Source organism: Martes martes, assembly GCF_963455335.1.
Source record: "Martes martes genome assembly, chromosome: 6".
NCBI classification, from domain to species: Eukaryota; Metazoa; Chordata; class Mammalia; order Carnivora; family Mustelidae; genus Martes; species Martes martes.
In genome coordinates this window covers 136,726,892-136,750,739 of record NC_137893.1, presented here as the reverse complement: position 1 = coordinate 136,750,739, position 23,848 = coordinate 136,726,892, and the positions used below count along the sequence as shown (strand labels likewise).

The window sequence follows — 23,848 nt, the reverse complement described above, 5'->3', positions numbered from 1 at the left end:
GGTTTCCAGGGCTAGGTCCTCCAAAGGCCCACAGTCTGACACCTCCCCACCTCTCCCTCATGGTCAGGCCGCAGGCCTGGGTGAAGCCCCGTGCACGCCAGGCCTGGCACGGCCCCAGAAGCTCGTCAGTGGGAACAGTAGGCCCGGTGTGGCCTGAACGCCCGCGGTCCCAGTCTTCCAGGCCACTCAGCCTCGCCGGCCCAGCAGCCACTCACTGTCTCCCCACGGACCCTGAGGACCCCTTCCCTCAGCAGGGAGGCCCCCATGGATGTCCCTCCCTCCCAGCATCCCTCAACATAAGGCACACTCGTGGGCACGCGGCCCGAGCGCGGGAGCCGTCACGAGGCTGCTGCAGTTCCAGGCTCCTGGGAGGGAGGACGCGAGCTGTAAGTCGTTAATAAAGAGTGCCTCATCACCCCATCAGAACAATAAACGCAGTTTGTGGGGGCGCGGGGCGGGGGGGTGGGTGGATGTGCTGTTGCTGGCCTGTCAGACAAGACAGCCGATGGCCTGCAGTCATTTCCCATCTGGCACCGTGAAGGAAGAGCCGGGGAGCCAGCCGCAGGCCAGGCAAGGGTCACAGGTGGGCCCCCCAGCAGAGGCAGGAGAAAGCCATGCCTCTCCCACAGCAGGACAAGTGGAACCCACTCTCTGCAGCACGTCGGCCGTGGAGACGCTGAAAATAGCCTTACACGAGGCCCAGAGGGACCAGTTCATACCGGGCAGGGGAAAGGCTGGGGACCAAGCCACGAGTGGTCCCCTTTCTGGGGCTCCCCTAACTGCTCTCACCCCTAACGTGACACCAAGTCCTAGAAACCACCACCACCAAATACTGTCCTCGAAGAAAACACAAGGGTAAGCAGATAGAAGGGACAGAAACGGCCCACAAGCACGCGAGAAGATGCTCAGCCTGGCTTGTGATCAGAACGCTTCAAACCTCCTGAAACCTCGCACCCTGAGTGCTTGCAATCCCATGGCTGACTGGGAGCAGTGAACCAACCCACATGAAGACAAGCTCCCTGGGGCTATCGGCTGCCTGGGGAGAGGGGATGTCAGGAATGTTCCAGAATCTTCGTCCCCCTCCAAGTGTCCCGGCAGCGGGCATACTCACCAAATGCAGTCAGCACCAGTGTGTAAGTAGTCAATATAGGGAAGGTGGTTTTGGTCTCGAGACCAGCATGAGGTAGAAAAGACCATGCCAATGTTTAGCCAGGGAATTGTCACTCCTGCGGAGGGAGAAAAAGGCATTACAGGGGACAGCACCAACGTCTCTGGGTCAGGGCAATGAGAAATCACTGTCTTCTTCCCAAACGGGGAGAAAAAACAAAGAGAAAGGATTCAAAATCAGAAAACGCCAGTGAGGAGGAACTTGAACCTTCCCGCTTGCTATACAGAGAGGAAGCCAAAAAAGTAGACACGGTCACAAAACAGTAATAACAGGGGCGCCTGGGTGGCTCAGACAACCGGTTAGGCATCTGCCTTCAGCTCAGATCATGACCCCAGGGTCCTGGGATCGAGCCCCGTATCAGGCTTCTTGCTCAGAAGGGAGTCCTCCTCTCCCTCTGCTCCTCCCCCAGCTCAGGCTTTTCTCTCTCTCAAATAAATAAAAAATCTTAAAAAAAAAAAAAAATCAATCTGTGAGTTAAGTCGGGAAGCAAGAAGCCCCAAGGAACAGGACCGTGATGACTATTGTCAGGTAATCAACAGCCACACACCACGGCCACCTGAACCTCAGGACAGAGGGACAGCAGACATGCCAAGCTGGACCGCTCACTGAGGCCTCCACCTCCAGTACCCACCTGCCCCAACTGGTGTGGGAGGGCCCCAGGCCACCTCTTCCAGAGGCCCGAGCCCTTAGCGACCACAACCCCCAGGACACCTGCTGTCCTACTATCCACATCAATCACTTAGGAGCCTGCACAGGCCCCACAGCGTCAGGACGTTAGCTTTGAAAATACCAATTTCAAGATAAAAAGCTGGCCACTAAGTGTCTGCCCAGCTTCCAAGTTCTGTCATTCGGTTGACATTTCACATTTTTACTGACTTCAGTGGTCCTTTTCCTCCCTTTTCCAAAGACCAATGTTTCTGATACACACGCTCTGCACAGTAACCTGTCCCGTCTGGTCACGTGGGGCACCTGCTCTGCAGGCTGCTGGAGGCCAAGGCCTGAGGACCCTAGAGACAGCGGTGACACCGGGGCGCCTGAGGGGGCGCAGTCGGTTAAGTGTCTGACTCTTGGTTTCAGGTCAGGTCATTTCTCAGGGTCGTGGGATCAAACCCCATGTCAGGCTCTGTGCTAGGCTCAGAGTCCACTCGGGTTTCTCTCTCCCTCTCCCCATGCCCCTCACCCTGCTCGCTCTTTTAAGAACAACAAAGACAACAGCCACGTCAGACTTACCAGGCACAGCACCGAGGTGACGCAGGATGGACCCTGTGTTATTGGGGAGGACGGTGAGGTTCCATCCATGCCTGTGAGGAAAAACAGGGGGGCGTCACAGGTGGGCAGGGAAGAACACCGTCTGGTCCCCCAAAAGGCAGACCACAGTGTCCCCCGTTACCTTGAAAACGGTTCTGACTTCCCCACTGGGAACCCGCTGCCGTGCGTGTTGGTGTCCACCTTGCCGCAGTGCACGGCCACGTGGCAGTCCTTCTCTTCCACTAACCTCCAGTACTCTTGCTGCGGGGAGAGGAGAGGCCTGGTGAGCAGCCCCGCTGTGCACACGCCACAGGGATGCCCATGTGCCACAGAGGGGCCCGCCACACGACGGGTGCCGAGAGCCACCAGCAGAGCTCAGAGGAGGACAGCAAAGGTCGGATCCCCGCTGGGGCCTGTCCCACAGGACGAAGGAGGGGCTCGAGCATACTTTCGTATGCGGGGTTCCCAAAAGCAAAACGTGGAAGCAGCTGGGGTGCACGGCCTTCAAGGTGGAGGATGTTCCCACGCAGGCTACAGCCACGGCTGACCTTGAAGGCCTCGTGCCGAGGGAAATGAGCCCATGGCAAAAGGACAAATGCTGTGGGATCCCATGTATGGGGAGGCACGTGGCAGCGTCAGAGTCGGAGGGAAAACATGCAGGCGGCCGGGGACCAGGGGCCAGGAGGTCAGTGTTCACTGGGAAAGGAGATTCAGTTTGGGGAGATGAGAAATTCTGGAGACAGGTGGTGGTGAGCGTCATGTAACAACATGAACGCACTCAAAGTCACTTGACTGCATGCTCAGAAATGGTAAAAATGGTGTTTGTGTGCATTTTAACACAATTCAAGAAGTCACTTATAGGAGAGCTGGGGGGAAAGCAATGGCAGGCAGGAAGAGAAGACGCCCGCCACCCTCGAACTGACGAACACGGTCTCCAGCCTCGGCATCTCGATAGACGCACACCTCACCCCCCTCACCCCCCTCACTCCCCTCACTCCCCACCACCAGGGCCCCTGACCCCTCTGTGGGGCCGTCAGCCGGCTGCAGGCTAGCATCACCAGCAGAGAAAACGACATTCAGCCGGGCTCGAACCAGGCCAATTAGCTCAGGTCGGGTGCCGGGGATGTCACACCGCCAGCTTTAAGCACCTACCAGGTGAGGGTAACGAGCCCTATCCAGCCAGCCGGGGGTGCGGAGGTTTGGGGGGGGGGGGCGGTCAGGAACAAGTTTTGCTAACAGGTCAGTGGTGCTCAGCGTCCCTTAGGCAACTCCCCAACTCAGAAGCATTTTGGCATTTTGTTTTCAATTTTCATTCCGGAAGCAGACCATCACCTTCCCTGATCGTGGCAAAGCCCATGTAGCTGGAACCCCATTTAGAGGAGGAAGCTGAGCCAGGAAGCACAGGACATGAGGAAATACGGTTCAGCTCAGGCAGGTGCTACCAGCTCTACGACGCCATATAATGTCTCCCAAGAGAGGACCAGCTGCAGAGGCCAAAGGCCCCCAGAATAAATCCCACGCTTAAGTGTCTGCGTTCCTTAAGCATATCTCCCTGAAGGAGAGGACCGTAGCCGCAGCATGTGTGAAGGGATGGGCCCTGCTGCACTGTGGGAAGAAGGGGACCCGCCACTGAGTTGATGACCACCAGCCAAGAAGGCCCGGCCCTCTTTGTAGGATCCAGAAGCCACACAGACTCAGGCCGGAGATCTGGATTTTCGTAGACCTTCCCCTCCCACTGAGATACCATGTTAAGTGCTGAACGCCGAAGACAACGCGGGATGTTCAGAGAGAAGGAATCCTGAGCAGGAGACCAGAAGGAGCTGTGTGTCCTTTGTGCTACACGCAGCTGCAAACCCTGTACCCTCGCAGGCTCCCACGGGGACCTGTGCCGGACAGGAGAGGACTCTCTCTCCAGCTCAACCATTCACCCCAGAGGCTCCCAACCCCAGTCTTTGCACATCTCTCCCACAGATGCCATGAGTGCTCGGAAGCAGCAGTGACACAGCCCCACGTGTCCCAGAATCAGGGCCCAGTGGACGTCATGAGTGATAGGAGGTGGCTTCAGTGGGGCCAGAGCTGGGGGACGGGCAGGGGGTCAAGCCACAGTGTGGCATTCAAAGGCATCACCCATGGTACAGAGCTGGGGCGGCCGGTGCCCAGTGGCAGGGACCTAACACCTAAGGGAAGGACGACACCGAGTTCCCCTAACTGGGAAGCCCGAGCAGTGGGGCAGCTGCCCCCATCCTGGGCTGTTGTGGGGCCACACGGCTCCACACAGCCACAGCATGGGGACTGTCCTCTAGCCCCAGTTCAGAAAGGGGGGCCCCTCGTGGCCAGCACAGGCATACCCAGAGAGGGGGCATACACTGGGCTCGATGACAGAGGAGGACACAGTCTGAACCCCATCCACCCGCGGCAGCCCCGGCCCAGCCACAGAAGCCTGGTGTCCTCCCCCGACAGGCCCGACCGCTAGGCAGGGCCCGCCTCCACCGGCAGCCGGCTGTGCGCACAGAGCAGCGGGGCCCCAGCTGGGGGACGTAAACAAACAGATCCGGTCCCTGTCCTGCCGTGGCGGCTCACCCAGAAACTCCCCCTAATTGGTCTGGGCACAGAAGTGCTCCCTGTCTTTCCAACCTCACACGAACTCAAAGACTGGAGTTGGCAGAAGCACAAAAATGGCAATCTGCCAATCCCATTAGACAAAAAATAGAGGAGAAAACGCACAACTGTGGTTTCCAGGGATTCCAAACATTCTCTTGCATAACAGACACACAGAGGACGGGGTGAGGAGTGGCCACCGAGCAGGGGACGGGACGCGCCTGGAGCTCGCCCCGACTGGGAATCTCATGGCCCTGGGTGGGGCTGAGTCAGGGAGAAGCCCGGCAGGTGTGCCCCCTTCCCTACACATCCTCTGTCTCAGAGCGAGGGGAAAGACTCAGGTGCAGCTTGCTTGGCCCCGGCAGCAGACCCCGATGACAGCCCTTGGGGCCCCTCCGTCCGTCAGGCAGCGGGAGGCCTGGGGCCCAGGTGTGCCCCCCCCAACTCACCTCGATTTCAGCAGGGGCGGGCTCCTTGCTGAAGCACATGTTCATGATATTTCTTGCTGTTCGATAAAAAGTCGTTAAAGAAACGGACCTTCCCTGAAAAGAAAACAAGGACGAGAGTAAAGCATAAGAAACTTAGCCAATCAGGTCATGATCTCAGGGTGCTGGGATCGAGCCCCGCATTAGGCTCTCTTCTCAGCCGGGAACCTGCTTCCCCTCCAACCCCTCTGCCTGTCTCTCTGCCTACTTGTGATCTCTCTCTCTGTCAAATAAATACATAAAATCTTTAAAAAAAAAAAAAAAAAAAAAAAGAAAAGAAAAGAAAAAAGAAACCTGGCCAAACCCCCAACCCGAACAAGGCAGCACCGCATCCCAGGGTCTCCCCGTGTCCATGGGCCGCTCTCCATCCCAAGCTGATGTGACAGAGGGCAGAAAAACCCGTGGCAACCAAAGGGGACGGAGGACCTGGCGCCCTCACCACGCCGGCAGCGGACAGACCCCTGAGCCAGCAGAAACGGGGGCCGCGCACCAGGCGGCCTCAGACAGGCGCCCACGTGACGCACGGGAACACAGTTCACTTTATGGGGAAGCAGGTACAACATGGGAAGGGGCCAGAAAGGCCTCAGTTTACCCCACCTGAGGAGACAGAGGGGAGACTGGCGGCATCCAGACGGGCTGGCCCTGGGAGGACTGTGGGGCATCCCCCACCCCGTCAGGGAGGCGAGACGGCAGAATCACTCTGGTGGTTCTATGCCACGGAGGCCACCACATGGAAAAGGAGCCAGTGCCGCCGGACACCCGGCCCCCTGCCCTCCACCCAGGAACGGGCACGAGGACGTGCTAGCTGCCGTCTCAGTCTGCGAGTCCCACCCCAGACCTGTGCCCTCTGACCGCAGAGGGGAGGCGTCCTCTCACAGAGGCCCACCTTGTGAGAGTTGTGCTCTGCTTGCCGCTTGACTGCAGGGGTGCTCTTTGGAGCACCGACTGTATACCAGGCCTGGTTCTGGGGGCCAGAGACAGAACAGTGCTCACATGGACAAGGTCTCCAGCCTGTGGGGAACAGCCCTGGGGAGGCTGGCGAGGGCTGTGAGGAGACAGGGGGCTGTGAGGAGACAGGGGGCCGGAAGCCAACCAATGGAGTGGCAGGAGAGGGCGGCTTCTACCTGAGGTGGTCAGGGAAGGCTCCCCGCAGAAGCGGGCATGGGAGCACCCCATACAGAGTAACAGGTGTAGAACGCGTGGCAGATCCTTCCTGCCTTCGGAAGGACAATCATTAAGCCATAAGCACTAAAGTTCCAGCATCTGCTTTTGCTTTCCGGCATTAGGGTTCTGCCCAAAGAAAGTCCTTCCCTACGATTCAAACTCCTCCAGACATGCTGTTCCCAACAAGGTAAGATGTTAACTACCAGGTGGGGCGTGATTTTGCATCAACTAAAAAGCAGAGTGCCTGTGTTCGCAATGACACCTGCACACAAGGTCAACACCCGCAGGGCCTAAAGGGGCTCCAGAACCAGGGGCTCCCCACCCAGCTCATGCAGGAGCGCCCATGGCTGCCAGTGACGTCACCATGGCCAGGCCGCCACCGGATGTTGGTGATGAACCCCAATATTATCAATGACAGGGCACGTTTCCCAAAAAAACTATCCGATTCGCCTCATTCTCACTGAAATGTCCTTCTTAAATAAAAAGTAACAAACAAAAAACTTCTCATTTCTCAGACTGGCCATTCCGTCCCTGGGCTTAGCCTCATTAAATGAGAATAGCTTCTCATGCACACAGCCAGGAAACACCCAGAAAGTGCTCCTGAGTTTGTTCCAGCACCTTCTTCTCCCTCACCATGAAATATTTAAGTGTCAAAGAGACTGCTGGCAGCCACTCCCCACCCCCAGGGTCCCTGAGGGGAAGCACCAGGGACTGGCAACGCGGAGCCAGAGCAAAGGAGAGGGAGTCCTGCTGGGTCTGGCGGGAGAAGTTCGGTGGAGGCCAGCACGGTCTGTCCCTGCAGAGGAGCGGAGAACTAAAGCTGAGAAGAAACCAGCATGGCTGAAGGCAGCCAGAGCCATGACTTTCCGTGCACTCTGAACCCACAGGTGAGTCAGCCTTCCCAGGCTTCCATGTGGGAACCGGGCCCTGGAAGCCGCCCTCAATCCCACCCCCAGGGAGGGACAGGCCAGGGCCGCTTGCAGGCCGTGACAAGGACCTGAGCAGTGACAGGAGCGTGACGAGGCTAACCCAAGGCAGGTTTGTCAGTGCGGCAGAAAACCACCACTCTGCACGCGGCTGCCAGGCTCGGGGCTGGTGGCTCGCTGGGCAAGGGTCTTCCCTAAGGACCCTTCCCTTCCAGGAAGTCCACGCCAGGGTCACTGGGGCAATTCAGCGGAGACCTCTGGTGAAGGTCACAGCTGGGCCAGGTGTCCCGCTCACGCTGGCAGGCAGGCGGCCGTGCGGAGGGTCACATGGACTCTGCCTGCCTCTGGGAGGAGGGGGTCTCTCAGGACAGCACACGCTGAGCTGTGATCTGGGAGCCCCTGTCTGCCAGGGACCCGCCGCCCCCCCCTGAGACTCAGCGGGGAGGCCTGTCCTCATGGCTTCATCAGGAAGGCCCAGGCAGAGCCAAGAACGGGCAAGCTGCTCAGAATCCAGGCAAGGACGCAAAGGAAGCAAGTGCTCCAAGCCCGGAGGGTCTGGCCCCCCAGACAGCTCCACACCAGGCCAGGCTGGGTGCTCAGAAGGGGCAGGTCATGCCCGTGGGCATCTGCCCCCAAGCTCCCGAGTCCCCAGCACCCGGGCACACACACCTCATCTCGTGCAAAGGAAATCAGAGGCTGGGAGCCGGCAAGTGGCTCACCTGCAGTCACGGCTGGCGGGAAGCCGAGCCGTCGCCAGACGCCTCGGGCCTGCATCCTGCCCTCCCCCCCACAGCACCCCCGCAGCCGGTGCACGCTGCTCTCAGCTGCAGGCAGCAACCGGAGCCCCGCCCCCCACCCCCACCAGCCCTGCTGGGGGCCCACCTTGTATATGCACTTGTGGAAGTCACTGAGGACACCCTTGTCCTCCTCCTCCTCTCGCGCCACTTCCTTTTCCTGAGCAAAGAGTCGCCGCCGGCCCGTCTTGAGCTGGGCCTGGCCCACCTCTTTGAGCTTGCTGCGGAAGCCGTTCCTGTGGGCCACGCCATTGATGAGCCCGTTCTTGGGCTCAAAGCGGGGCAGGGGATGGAACTTGTTGTAGTCGTGCTCCGTGTGGCCCTCCAGGGGCCCCTTCCGCTTCTCCAGGATCTCCTTCTCCATCAGCACCTCCTTCTCCAGCCGCCGGTGCTCCTCGGGGGACAGGGAGTCGTAGGAGAGCAGGTACTGGCAGTAGGCTTCCTGGAGCTTGGCCAGCCGGTCCTGGGCAGTTTTGGGGATACGCAGCATGTCTGCTAGTTTGTTCCATTTTTTGAGGTCAGTCACTTGCTGCATGCCGCCCATCTCGTTAATCAGCCGGAAAAAGCAGGCCAGGTCGAGCTCGCAGCCTCCTGGGACGGTGAGGGGACAAATCACAGAGACAGTCAGGGAAAAGCACTAGCACAAGCCCTTCTCCGTCCATCTGGTTAAGTCCGGGGACGCCCACTACGTGCCACAGACACCACTAGGCACTAGGGTCAGAGGAATGAACGGAATCCCTGGCCCTCAGGGAGCCGAGTCTACAGGGATGGACAAGAACAGTCTGGGGCGCCATGGAGGTCGCACTGCCAGCAGAGGGGCTGCAGCACTGCGGGGTCTGCAGGCTCAGGTGGGACACTCGGGCCAGGTGTCCCCAGGGAGCTGACGTGTAAGCAGAGGCCTGAACGGAAGGAGAGGAGCGCAGGCCCTGTGGATCTGTGGGGAAGAGCTTTCCAGGGCCCCCCTCAGCAGGGGCAGCACGTGCGCTGCACGCCCCCCGACACACACACCCCAGGGGGCACGGGCAACCAGTTTTGGAGCAGGGGCTCATCACCCAAGGGCATGGCCTAGGCTGTGACACCTTGAGGCACCTACGTCCCAATGTCACCCACACCAGCTGTGAGGTCAGAAAGCAGACACGTGTAGCAGGCACCGTCTGTCCCCATCCCTTTGCACACATGCGCAACACGCACACACACTAACTGGTTTTCAATCCCAGTGGATTTCCAGGGCCAGAGGCAGTACCTGAGAGGGCACAGAGCTGTCTGTCTGTTCCTCCACTCTCATCACCCCGTGCTCCGAGAGACTGCCCATTTCAAAAGCTAGTGTCCGTTACCCCCAGGATCAAATCACAGAACCGTATAGATGTACGTACGTCCAAACCAAATACACTTGAATGTTCACAGAGGAACCGTCTACACGGGGCCTAGGAAAGCAACCTGCCACCAGACAAAGAAGGAGAAACGAAATCTTCCAGAATAAGCATCCCCTACCTATTAGAAGATAAATACCTAACAAAATGCTAGGTAGGAAAAGTAAAAATTGACTTTTAGGTCACTGAAAGGCAGGCACAGATTTCTACCCAAAGTGAAAGAAGCCCGAACTCTCGTAGAACAGCAGCCCAGTGCACAGCGGGCCGGGCATCACGGGGCCCCTGGGGGAACAGGTCCCCAACCCCACAGAAGACCAGGGGATGGGAGTGCAACAGCCTGGATGCCAAGGAGCTCTGCCTGGTGAGAGGCTGGACACAGAGAAAGCCTGCCCTGCCCATGGCCAGGAGCGGCCAAAGGCCGAGCTCCCCTCCCCGCTCCAGGTGTCCAGCTCAAACCGGGCAGAGCGGAGGCCAGCGGCACCCTGCGGACTCGCAGCGGTGGAGAGGGAAGTGAGCCACTGCAGCCGGCCACAGAGGCTGATATCACAGACAGATCAGAAAGGAGGTACCCTATAACTTCTCAATTTTCCTCTTTGGAGATCATTAGAACCCCAGGGCGCCTGAAAATGCACACACCATATGGAAAGGCATCGTTTCATGGACTCCTTGCCTGTTCTGACTGGCCCATTCACAGGGCTACCAGACCATCCCGTGCAAAGTGGTTCCCGCACCCCCTGCTCCCCAAGGGGCTGATGCAGGAGGAGCAGATTCTGCAAAGTTGCTGCACAACCATGGAGTCCCTTGCTCTGTGGGGAGGCCAAGCTCAGACCCAGGGCCCAAAGACTCTACAGTAACAGGCTGGCCTGGCACCCCTTCCACAGATGGTGACAAACAAGGCTCCACACTTGCGCGCAGTAGCAAAGCATTCAAACGCACACACCATGGGGACACGTCTGCTTGGCCTTGGGATACGGGAAGGATTCAGGCTTAAAAGAAACCTACTCTGAGGTTACTGGCCATCATTGTGACATCACCTGTCCCTCAGTCCTCAACACGGTGAGTGGGGGGACTCTTACCACAGCCCGGGGGTGGGGGGGGGTGTCCTCTGAGCACGCTCAGGGCACAGCCCACACCAAAGGCTCACACCTGCTCAGCTTGTTCCCACAGCCTGAGCCGTCCGCTGACAGCGTGCCATCCCTGAGCACAGACCCCAAACCAAGGATTTCTCCAAATTAAGTGATTTCTGCTCAGACACCTGCTGAGACAATCATCAGACCCCCACCTCACAGGGAGCCCGAGCTTCCTGCCAACTCCTGACACGTGGATGGCTGAAACTGGCTCTTCTCACTGCCTCTTTAAACTCGGGACCTCCAAAATGGAGGCAGCAACGGGCCCTGATTCACAGGCCTGGAGCTGAAACAGAGGTTGTGCGGGACCCTCCCTGGCTGTCTCCAGAAGGTGCCCCCACTCGGCACACCCAGGTCATCCCAGACAGAGCGAGTGAATCCTCGAGGAGCAAACAGCAGCAGGGGTGGGGGTGGGAGGGAGGAGGAGGGACACGGGAGCCTAGGAGGGCCTGCACAGGGGCTCTGCCTGCGGCCAGGGCCCGCACATCTGCCGGACGCTCACTCACACAGGGGGCCCCGAGATGAGGTCTGCAGTGGTCCCCACTCTCAAGAGAAACTTAAACCATCCCCTGATCTGTGGTCTCTGAAAGGGCCCCGCTGGTCACCAGAGAAAGAGATGGGCAAGGAAAAACCAGGAGGACACAGAGAGAGAGTGGGCTGGCCTGTGTCACCCACGCCTTTGGGCGTTCAGGCCCTACCTCCCAGCGCCCCAGGAGGGGACTGTATTTGGAGACAGGGCCTTGGAAGAGGGTAAGAGGGTAAAATGAAGTATCTAGGATGCGCCCCCCCCCACCCTTGGAGAGAGCACCGAACCCACCGATGACCTGAGCAAGTGAAGCCAAGGATACGCGTACGAGCGAAGCCCACGTGAGGACACGGGGCAGACGCCAGCAAGCACAGGCCAAGGCCAACCGGGCTCCGGAGGAACCACGCTGCCCAGGGCTGGGCTCCACCACCCAACTTCCCGTGTGGAGAGGGAGGCCCCTGCCCGCAGCACTGGGGCCCCCAGGGCGAGCTCCCCTCCCCGCGACCCCCCACCCCGTCCCAGCCCCGGGGGGCTCACCTATGAGCGGGAGCTCGTCCATGGTGATGCCCTGAGATCTGAGGTGCTTCTTGATGCAGGCCAGCCGCTGCACGTTGGGGCCCCAGCGCCGGCCCAGCTTGTGGATGTGCTGAATCTGCGTCACGAACCGCATCTCGTCGTTGAGCTTGCACTCGGGCCGCCAGTCCGGAGGGGGGATCACCCTGCACATGCCGTACTTCTCCACCTGAGCGCGGACCGACTCGATGTACACGAGCGGGTCGTGGAACTCCTTGGCGGACGGCCTGAGCACGGGGATCTCGTCCATGGCCGCCCAGCCGGCCCGGCCGCCCCCCTTGTCGGGCTTGGCCGCCGCCTCGTGCGGCTTGTGCAAGGGCTCCGTTTGCGAGGTAGAACGATTTTCACAGGAGGCGCCGTCCGTCTTGCCGTGTGCTTGTCTGCCTGGCGCGCTCTTGCCCGCCGTGGCCCGCTTCGGCCGGTTCCTTTCCAGACTCCGCTCGGGCACCTCCTTCTTCACATGCCCGTGCAGCAGAGCCTTCTCCGCGGGGGCCGGCGCCGCAGGGGCCACCACCGCCTTTCTGCCAGGGGCTTCGGCAGCGCCCGCCGTCCCTTTCATCTTCTTGGGCGGGGACTGCGGCTTCTCGGCCTGCTGTGCCTCTTCCAGTCTCCTCTTGGAGTTCCGCAGCCCCTCCCTCAGCTGCCGCCCCCCCACCTCCTTAGTGCATGACTTTGGGTTCAACCTGCCACTGACCTTGAGGCCATTGACGGCGTGCCCGGTGGACTTGGACGCCCCCCCGAGGGATAGCACCTGTTTGCGGGTTTTTGCATTGCTACTTTCAGTTTTCCCTGAGATTGTGTGGTTGACAGCGGAACTGGGCTTGTGGTGATTGGGTTTGGTTTCCTTGACCAGTTCTCTCTTGGCTTTGGTGTATGTGACAGTCCCCTTCGTCACCGTTGCAGTGTACTTCACAGTTTTGGACGGTGAAGGTCTGACTTCGCGCATCTTTTTGGCACTGGTTGCACTTGTACCCAGAGATGACATTCGAGTGACTCCATTTACCTTCGAAACCTGGAGGCAGCAGGAGAAGCAGAGGGAGGAACAGGAGAAGGTGAATTAGTACCTTCCGAGAGGGCAACCTCTCCCTGCGGGGAACCCAACAGAGCTGGCTGCAGAGGCAGCCTGGGGCTCTAGACGAAGGCACACCGCGGACACGGCTGGGAATGTGAGGCTGACGGCCTCACACTTCCGAGGTCTTTAGACCAACGTGCCCATCCTCCCGCACAAAAACACGGTGCCCACCTGCGCGCCCGCAGCATGGCTTCCTGGGGGATTTAATCATCCCACTAAGTGCTCTCCCAGAAAACCCACGTTTCACAATGATGACCTGTCTACTTGCCAGCCATCACCTGTCACAGGTTAAGGACATGGAGAGCAGCAAGTTGATGCGTTCTCTCTCTCTCTCTCTCTCACACACACATACACACACACACCCTGTTCCAAGAAAAGACGTGCCTGCCATTCTGTGTGCTCCACAGAACAGCATGCTCTGCCCACAGAATTTTTAAATCTAGGTGCTAAAAAAGGAAGGATACCAAAATACCATACAGAGAAAAGAACCAGCGCACTCATGTGGCCCGGCTCCCATGAGGGTCACAGGCAGGCCGTGGTCGTGCAGACAGGGCCCCGTGGAGCAGGAATGTGCCCCCATCTCTCCAGCCAAGCAGAGGACGCCTGCCTGCCCTCTCCTGCACGGACAGTCCTGGGTTCTGACCCCTGACAAGCTCCATACTCAGTTCTATGGGAACCGTGGGAGCCAGCAGCCTCCGCGCGCAGCCTGGGTGCAGCGGTAATCCTGGGACCCGTAAAAGTCACCCTTGTTTATATAAAGCAAAACCGGAGAGGGAGGCATGCACAACAGAAACGTATCCCTTCTGAAAGATGAGGAAGGGCCCAGCCCGGAGTTGCTGTGGGGGACGCAGTTTGGGGTGGACATCCTGTCCCGGCTCCGCCTGCCGGTGGCCTCTGATACTCATCTGCATCTTGGGCTTCAAGTTCTCATCAACAACAGGAGTTCCAAACACCGACTCCAACGTTACCACAGGTACCACCACCTCCAAAAGGCCGACTAAAAATTACCCAATACCCAGGAGTCAGAACCACCTCGGCCGTCTCCTCTCATATCAATAACCCCCACGAGGAGGGGTTGCGCCCCCAAGGGGAAGCGGACCAAACAGCCGCAGTCACACACTAGGTAAGTCCTGCCAGGCTGAGATGTGTGGCTCCCACGGGCCCCGCAGCTGCCCTGCCAGAGAAGCCAGGCTCCCCAGGACGCGGCCTGAGTCCCAGGGACCTCTCTGCCCTGAACCCCGTCCCAGCCCAAGGAAACACACTTCGCCCACATGGAGCAAAACAGAAATAAAACCAGAAGTTTCCCGTCGGGACCCAAACCAGTGCTGTCAGAACCCGCTGGAGCATTTGTCCCGAAAACAGATCACAGGGCCCCACACCCAGGGTTTCTCATCCACTAGGTCCGTGATGGGGCCCGAGAACTCGAATTTCTAACGAGGTCCTGAGTAATGCTGAGGCTGATTCAGCGACATACTCGGAGATCAAGGAAGCAAACTACCAGTACTAGGAGACTTTGGAGACAGAGAAGGAAGCGTATTTCTTTATATGCCACAGATCATACACAGTCCAATCGATCAGAGCCCTCCTTGGTATGAGGTTGTATTGCATAAGCCAGCTGCAGAGCATCTAGAGAGTCAGGTTTCCAGTGAGCCAGTCCGGACACCATAAGGGGCTGGGCCCCACTGGGGACAGCAAAGGGCAGACCCCAGGGGGTTACAGCCACGGCCGCCACTGCTCACCCCCCCTACAGAGAAGCAGGACCGACCAGATCAGCTGGGGCGCAGAGATCTGGAATAAAGAACAGGAAATTAAAACAAACAAAACTAGCTACCTGGCAATAATAAGTGAGAAATACACTGATACAACCTGGGGGTGAGTACTACGTGAGTACCACGGTGAGTACCACTGATCTGGAACAGGAGGGAAAAAGCCGAACACAAAGATCTCTCTTTTTTTCCCCCAAATGCTTCCATTAACTAAACACATACCGTTTAGAAAAACAAAAACAGTGAAATCCTGCTGTGGCTCAGAGAGACTTTTCCATCAAGACACAGGCCTCAGGGACCCAGGATGTTCAAAGCGGAAGACGTGCCCTTTCAGCCTCTGGTCTTTGCTTAACCACAGAGAGGACAGCCCCTTCCAAGTCTTCACACAGCCCCAACAGTAAGGATCCCACAGCCTAACCCCCCACTGCGGATGCTGATCTGCTCAGCAAGGGTGGGAGCCCCAGCGGGCTCAGAGTTCCCCTAATGCTTCTGGCTCCAGCCCCGCCCCACCCTGCCTCCCAGAGCACCTGCAGGAGCCGGGGAGCTTTCTGACTCCACCTCAAGGAAGAGTGCAGTGGCCCTCAGGCCATCCATCTGCCATCCTGGGGGCACCTGATGACCTCTCCCGGCACGTTAGGGGAAGGTCAATTTCCTGCATTTCCTGCACAGCAGAATCTACAGAAGTATTGTGCCACCTTCCGTGGCAAAAAGAATCCCCTTCTTTACCTATTTCTGTCGACCTGAATACCAGTGGTTACTCCCAGGATGTGCAGCCAACTGCCCAGCTCTACCAGAAGGAGGGGTTACTCTATTCCTTTCCTTTCTCTGTCCTTACAGTCCTCCTCGAGAGCGGGTGCCTATCCAAATCCTATACGTGCATGTCCACGTCACAAGCTCAGAGGCTAAAGGCATCTCCCTCGGGACTCATCAGACAATGAACTTGATTTTGAGAAATAAGTTACGGAGCCTGGAAAGAGCACACTTCGTGAACTGTATTCCTTCTTCCCACACCCCACGGCCCACCCAGTGTGTTATGCCTGCCAGCAGAGGCCACGATCCAGCTCACTAGTTGGCCCAAACCAGGAAGCCATCTGTCCATCCCACCCACAGGGCCACATGTCCTAAGATAGGGACCAAACAGGACCAGCGACCTAGGACCCACCTGTCTGCACACACGCTTGCCTACTCCTTGGCCTGTCCTCGTCTTCAGGGGTCCAGCACTCAACTGTTATCAAAGAAAACAAAGGGAAGGCGGAGGGTGCCACCTGGCCACTGAGGGTTTCTCCCCCACCCACCACTTTATCAGGAAGCAGTGAGCACTGAGTTTCAGCTTAACAACATGCCCAGGTCACTCAGACACCACACAATGCAGTGGGTCTGACATCACTGGCGCGGGCCCTGGGGAAGTCCTTGCCCAGAGCACGTGAGAGGTCACCTAATCCACCGAGGACTAATGATGGTGTGTGTGTGACAGAGCCCTCTGCATGCAAGCACTTGACCTGAAAAACCCTCTGTCCAAGTCTCTCCTTCTCTCAGCTCTGGCTGGGTTTTCAGTCTTTGCCTCCCACCGCCCCACAACCCGCCCAGCTCTGCAGGAGGCCGGGGGTGGGGGGGGGGGGGACGGACGACATCTGCATCTGCAGCCTCTTCTCCCACCACCACCCACTGGTCACCTGTAGCCCCGGTTCCCCCAGGCACGCGGCCAGGAGGCGGCTCCAGGCTGAGAGGCTGTCCTTGCGTCCCAAGCTGAAATCCCACAGGCAGGCTCCGGTCTCCCACCAGAGGGAGCTGCTGAGTCAGGAGCCTGGGCCCACTCTGGCCCAGAAGAACTGGGGAGGGGGTCGGGGGGAGGGGTGCTCAAGAGAAACATCTGCTGGCTGGGCAGACCCCACTTGAACTTCAAAACCTGGACTGAAAACCAAAGAGCCTGAGACGAACAGAACTACACCAGACAGGCAGTGAGTTCCGGGAGGGTAGGCCTGCGGGTACGGCAGACCCTCTGCATGAGAGAACCAGTAAGACCCAACTCGGGAGCACAGGACAGAAAGGAGAGGCTGGGTTTGGGCAGGAGCCCCTAACCCTTGGACAGCACCTGCTCCCACTCCAGGCGACGGAGTCACAAACACCACGCCACCAACACGTACAAGACCACGTACAGGCACAACCTGGCAAGCAGCCCAGTGAAAACCGCAAACAGAGTCCGGACAGTGCAGCTGATCTCCTGACATTTTTTCTCTCTGGACGTTGCTATTTCATTTCCACAACTTAACAACAACAAAGACTACTCCCAATTCTTGGATCAGAGTTTAAACCTCCTCTTTGAATGCTTGAGGCCAAGACAGTTTCGGCCACCGGCGCACAGCTTATTATTGTGAGGCCGGAGCTCGGCAGACCTTCCTGCCAAGCGTGTCGCCGGCCCTCATCGGGTGGCTCTGCCTCAGCACCACATGGAAGGACAGGAAGGTGACTGCGTCTGCTGCGGCCTGACAATCCGCTTCCGGGCTCACCGGACGCACAAACCTCTGCACCAGGAAGGACGACCTCCTCGACGTTTCAGAATCTGCTCCCGGGGCCTAAGGCCATCGTCTTACCATCCGGAGTGTGTTATGGTCACTTAGTGCATTAACACTGAAGGGGCAGGTTAAGGCAGTGAAGACGGAGGCATCATGGGCTCCTCTGACACTGAGCCCATGTCCACATTCTCCTGCCACTGGCCCCCGACAGCCACAGGGCGGCCCACACACGTGACAGGCACAGCATCGCCGCTCTCGTAAGGGCGCGAGGCTCAGAAGCCTGGGCTCTCAGGAAGCACGGATGGCCGGGGGCACGTGGCGTCATGCAAAGGGAAAGGGCTCTTACAGTAAAGAGAGCAAGTGATCAGTGTGTCTGAGCACATCAGCGCCAACAGGGTGAAGCCCCTTCTGGGCAGCACCCCCTTGACACTATACCCCCTGCTGCCCACCACCCTGAATACCGTCCACATTCATCCTGTCTCAGGTGGACCCGAGTAAGTTAATCCTACTATTTGAAGTTAAAAATCAACATGTCCTCTGGCCCATCTTTTATGCCGGTGAAGGAGGAAAGATCGGATTCCAGTCATTTCCATCAGGCGGTTACAAAGGAATCTGCGATTTAGCTTTATGGACCTCATTTTCTCTGTCTTTAAAGAACGGGATTTGGTGGTTTCCAAACTGTCCTTCCGTTTCCCCAATCTTGGCGACAGGGGAGTGGCGTGACTGCCTCCAAGTGAAGAACAGTGGCCAAGAGGTTCAGCTATCAGTGAAGGTCGTGGTCAGCACCAGTGAGAGGGGAGCCCTGGGCAGGCCCTTCTGGGGTGAGGAGAAAGGGGAAGAGGGGAGGTAGGAGGAAAGCCCTGCGCAGGGCATGGTGACATGCCGCCTGCGAAGATCGTCCCTTGAACAAAAGCCCACGAGCCAGGCTCCTGCAGGTGCTCAGGGACGGGAAGCTGCCCTGCGAGGGGTACCCCGGATCTCTCCTCTGACTCCAAGCTACACGCGTGTGCAACGGGCCACACCTGCATGCCAGGGAGCAAGGGGGGCAGAGGGGTGCCCCCATCCCCCCACCTCTTCCCTCCAGCTGTGCGATGCCTTGCGGTCAGTTACACAGGGACATCCTGAGCCAAGGGGCCCAGGTTGACAGCCGAGAGGGGGCAAGGTTTAAAAGATGCCACACATACTTGCTCCATCTCAAGATACCAGGGCAAAGGATGAAACGGTGATACGTGAGGAGACTGGGAACGAAAACAGGATTCTCGCCCTGTTCACCCACCCCCCAAGCTGAGTCACCCGTAAAGGCGAAGATTAACACTAATAACGAACGTGGAGACACACGCACACTCCCACGTACACGCACATGCACATGAATACACAGCAAGAATACGCGTGTCCAGGAGAGATCGCCCCACGTATCATCAGGAACAAGAAAGGCCAGATGGAAAGAAAAGCTCCGCAAAGACAAAGACCCCACCGTGTCCCCGCCATCCCTTCGTCATTCAAGAACACTGCCATGCAGGAACTCTCCTCCATCCTCGCCCTGACTCCATCTTTTAGATTACAGTCTCTGGTTTATTCTGGAGAAAAGGTTAGCTCTGGGTCATAAATGCCCTGTGAGGAGAGCTCATCTGCGCTCCCCACAGCTCCCTGACTTCAAAACGCAGTGAGGAAGGAGCAGTGGGGACAGTAGAAATGCCACCGACCCGGGGGACACAGCCATTCCACTGCGGGCCTCCGGACACCTGCCTGTCTCCCGAGCCAGCCTCCCGAGGCCCTGAGAAATCACTGTCCAAGGCCAGGAACACGAGCAGTGGAGGAGCCCGAGGCTGTTCTTGGGAGGTTCCCAAAAGGATCTGTGTCATCTGCTGCGACTCTGCAATGGGGACAGTGGGAGGCAGCCTAGAGAGCTGGGTGTGGCTGTGCTCTGTGGACCCTGAGGGGCAGACCATGTGTCCCCCACTGCTCCCCAGCAGAGGGGAGCAGCTCAGCAGCGCATGCCCAGGCACGTCGTCCGCTCCTCAGTCCCAGAAGAGACACTAACTTTTCACACGAAGAACAGAGCAGTCGTCCAGGGCTGTCCCTGGAGAGCACTTCAGCCGGCAGGCCTGCTGTCCAGGTGTAGCTTCTCTAGGCTCACCCTGACAGAGCAACAGGACCCTGACTCGTGCGGCGCCCGGGACGTGGGGGTGGGAGAGAGGTAATGCAGAGGGCAGGCTCCCCCGTCCATCGCCAACACACAGGACCTGGGGCATCCTCCAGAGCTGATGTGAACACACCCCCAGACCAGCTCACGGATGTGCACAAACCCCTCCGTGCAAAGGCGAGGTTTCCCTCCCCATCCTACCTCTGACCACCACCCTTCTGCGGCAGAAGCCCTCTCATTACAGATCTCCTGAGGCTCTGACTCACAGGCCCCCTTTGGTTAGCTGGTGACATGGGGAGGTGACACCTGGCAGACAGTCACCGGTGTGGTGGGGTCACCTATGCAGTGGGGCCGGGCTTTACCTGTTTCCGTAAGTCCTGAGCCGACCGATGCAGAGGGGGGTGGTGGTGGTTAGCAGCGAGCCCCTTGGCCGAGGAGCCCGTGGACGGGGCCGCTGGGGGGTGGGCCGCTGAGGCCTGTTCCCTCCGGCTGTCAGCCCGGTGATCGCTGTGCTTCTCCTTCCCGGGAGTGGCCTCTTTGCTTTTGTGTTTTTGAACAGGTTCTTTCTCCCGTGTTGACCTGCTGGAACCATTGAAAACTAGAAAGAAGGAGAGAGAACGAGGTCACTACAGCAGAGACTGTAACCACCAAGCGCCAAGGCCCCAATGTCAAAGGGAAAGAGAACATTCTGGAAGGCCCGTGAATCCCATCCACGCTCGAGAGCGACCCCAAGTCAAAACACCCCCCACCCGTCCCCACAACACAAAAACCAGGAATAATCCCAGGCCCCGAGACAAAAACCATTCGAAGCACAGCCAAAGAATTACTTGCTGGGGTTGAAATGCTTGAAAATCTATTTTTAAAAGTCCCTACTGAAATAAAACAAAACCCAGCTGCCCTCAGAATATCAATATCACTCCTTAAACAAAAAGAAACTAAAACGAAGAAACGAACACAAACGGCCCCATCCCGAGTCCTGAGAACAGGACGGCCCCGCATATGGAGAGCCGGGAGAGCTGGAGGAAGATCCTGTATCCTCAGACACACGGGCTGGGAGACGGATGGTCTACCCACACGTGCGGGTCAGGGACGCAGCTGCTGCACCTGCCCCACTGGTGACCAGAGGAAAGAGTGTGTCAGAGCTGGAGTAGGACCCGTTTCTGTTCCAGAAGCCTGGACAGCAGTCACAGACGACAGGTCACGCTGCTCCCCACAAACCAGGGTCACAGCCAACAGGTCACGTTGCTCCCCACAGAATCCAAAGGGACCAGGAGGACATGAGCGTCAGGCCCATGTTACAGATGAAGCCAAGAGAACAGGATGGAGAAGGGGAGTGCTTGGCAGAGGCCCAACCCCTCCCTGACCCCTGGGATGCCACCCACCAAGCCAATTTAGAAGAGGACAGCACTGTGCTTGGCATTTTTATAGGAAACTCCAATTTGGTTCCTGTCGGGGGTTCCCTCTCTGCGTTACCGCTGGGGCTGACGATCACAGACCTGTGGGTACGGCCCCTCTGCACGGAACCCCTGAGCCCTTCCCATCTGTTCCCCCCACAGCACAGGTCTCCCCTCACACCATCCCAGGGGTGGTGGCTGCCTTCTTTGGGGAAAGGACAAAGGCAGGACAGACAGGGAAGCTACAGCGAGCCCTGGCACCTGTCCCTTGAGAAGGGGTCCTGGTGCATTTCCTGATGAGGGGGAGCCTTACAGCTCACGGCGCCCACTGCCCTCGGGCACCTCGTCTCCAGCCCACGTCTACCTCTACCTCGAAGGGGTTATGCAGAAGTCACTTCCTGCTGGCATGAAGAAGCCACACGCCCTGCCACCCCCGGCCCCCATTCCGAGAGCTCAAAACCAACGAAGCCTGTCTCTTCTGAGGACGGCTGCCTGCAGACTGTGTGCCCAGAGCTCCCTGAACTTTCTCTTTCACCTCCACTGTGTCCTTTAAAGGCCTGCGATGCCTGAGAGGTTGCAATATTTTCCTCTTCTCTGTCATGTGCTTTCCCATCTGCTGTAAGGCTAAATCTGCTACCCATTTTTTTTTTTTGAAGTTTGTCTTCGCGTTTATGCTTAGAAAGCCCGCCCATATTTCCAAATGCTAAGAGAGCCCTCCACGCCTCCTCCCGATTGCTTCCTGATCCCAGTGCTAACACAGACGGTCTTGAGGCCCCTTGTCACAACCCGGCAAACCACAGAATGGAGAATTACCGTTTCCCATGCCCAGACTGACTGTGAACTTCCGTCCTGAAAGTTCCTCCCAGCACCAGTGACTACCTCTTCTACACAGAGTTTCAATCCCGCAGCTGAAGACCCCAGCATCACCAATCCGGTATGTGCTCCCACACTGTGGGAGGTTCTACGGGACACTCTCAGTCACAGGGAAAGTGCAGGGCTGTGAGCGGTGTAAGCACAGAGCCCGTCAGTCTCACCCGAGCTGGCTGTGTCTGTACTTACTTTCAAAACAAATTAAAAGCAGCATCCATAAGAAGCCCTACTTCAGTGTGATTAAGCTAAGGAACATGAACCTGGGCAATTCTTGACCGCTCGCCCATTTCCTAGAGCCATGAACACAGCTTCTTTCCTGGAAGAGCATGGGAAGCTGGCTTGTTTGGGGGTTCTGTTTTTTGTTTTTTTGTTGTTGTTTTTTTTTTAATCTCAAATATTCTATACTCCTCTGTGCTTTGTCACGGCTGCTAAGAAAGTTGCAGTTCTGCAATTACTTCCCTTCGTTTGGTTAAAGAGATGTGCTTCGACGGCTCTGCCCTTGTTGGTAACACTGTGTTGGACAGCAGCTCAATTCCCAGCTTGGCCCCAGCAGCCCAGCAAGTCTACCGGCCCCACGGTGCTCTCTGTAGAGTGGGGAGGACACATGTCCCCTGCACGGAGCTTTGGGAAGCCTCATCAGTGCCTCTTCAGACGGACCAGCTCAGGTGACTAAGGAAGGAGTCAGACCATGTGGCAAACCCTCCTTTGGCTTTCTGTCCCCCATGCCCAGAGCAGTGTGAAGAAGGGCTTCCATACGGACAAGTGGCTGGCCTGGGCAGAGCTCAGTTTCGTGGCAGAAAGACATGTGGCTGGTGCCCAGTCCCAGCAAGAAGAAATAAATGCTGACCACAAACCCGATTATTTTTCTACTGGCTTAATGAGCGACTTGACCCTCAGGGGACTTGGAGACCCTTTCAGGGGATTCCCTAGGTCAAAACTATTTTTGTAATTATACCAAGACCCTCATCTGCCCTTCCCACTGTGTTGAGTTCAGGAATGGTACAAAAAGAAGGCAGATTAACATCAGGGAAATGCTGATCAAAACCACCACAAGACACCAACCACTTCACATCCACTAGGATGGCCTCCTCCAAGGACAGATAACGGGGAGTGTTGGTGAGGACTCAGAAAGTCTACCCCTCAATCCCTGCTGGTGGGGATGTGAGATGTTGCAGCCACGTTGGAAAACGGGCCAGAAGTTCCCCTAAAAGTGGAAGAGTTACCGTATGACCCAGCAATTCTACTCCCTGGTATGGACACAAGAGAAATAAAATGTCCACACTGAGGTGCCCCACTCTCGGTGATGAGTCACGTCATGACCGCAGGATCCTGAGATGGAGCCCTGCCTCGGGCTCTCTGTTGAGCGGGGAATTGGCTCAAGATTCTCTCCGGGGGCACCTGGGTGGCTCAGTTGATTAAGCGTCTGCCTTTAGCACAGGTCATGATCCCAGGGTCCTGGGACAGAGCCCCATGTCCTGTGTCCTGCTCTCTGCTCAGCAGGGAGCCTGCTTGCCCCTCTCCCTCGTCCCTTCCTCCAGCTTGTGCTCTCTCACTCTCTCTCAAATAAATAAAATCTTTAAAAAGATTCTGTCTGCCCCTCCCCCACTCATGCACCTGTACTCTTTAAAATAAATACATCTTTAAATCTATATCTCCACATAAAAACTTGTGTGTAAATGTTCAAGGCAGAATAAATAATAACTAAAAAGTGGGGGGAAACAAAGGTTTCATCAACTGGTATTTAGAGAAACAGAACAGGATACTGTCCATCCCAGACAAGGAATCAAGTGCTCGCACGTGCGCCGGCGGGAAGGGTCTAGAAGACGACTATGGTAAGTGAAAGGAACAAATGACAAAAGGTCACATCTGGTAGGAGCCCATTCACACGGAATGACCAGAACAGGCTGATACAGGGAGCCGGGGGGCCAACGAATGGTTGTCAGGGAGCTGGGACGTTTCAGGAAACCGGGAATGACTGCTGATGGGAATAAGGGGGACAGGACATGAACCGCCACCGAAGCGGAGCGTGGGGACGGCCGCACAATTCGATGCACAAACGAACTACTGAACGGCATGCTGAGATGTATCCTAGGATTTGGGACTCACAGACA

General features: G+C 57.5%; 1 protein-coding gene across 1 annotated transcript in view; it reads right to left on the bottom strand.

Moving 5' to 3' along the window:
- The window catches only part of JARID2 (jumonji and AT-rich interaction domain containing 2), a 254,521-nt gene that overhangs the window by 10,594 nt on the left and 220,079 nt on the right, over positions 1–23,848 (bottom strand). Inside the window, exons 6-12 of the mRNA XM_080807291.1 lie at positions 19,836–20,071; positions 11,944–12,991; positions 8,472–8,974; positions 5,464–5,556; positions 2,559–2,677; positions 2,399–2,469; positions 1,112–1,226 (exon numbers count right to left, since the gene is read on the bottom strand). Coding sequence (XP_080663417.1) covers positions 1,112–1,226; positions 2,399–2,469; positions 2,559–2,677; positions 5,464–5,556; positions 8,472–8,974; positions 11,944–12,991; positions 19,836–20,071 — 2,185 coding nt within the window. The remainder of the gene's footprint in view (positions 1–1,111; positions 1,227–2,398; positions 2,470–2,558; positions 2,678–5,463; positions 5,557–8,471; positions 8,975–11,943; positions 12,992–19,835; positions 20,072–23,848) is intronic.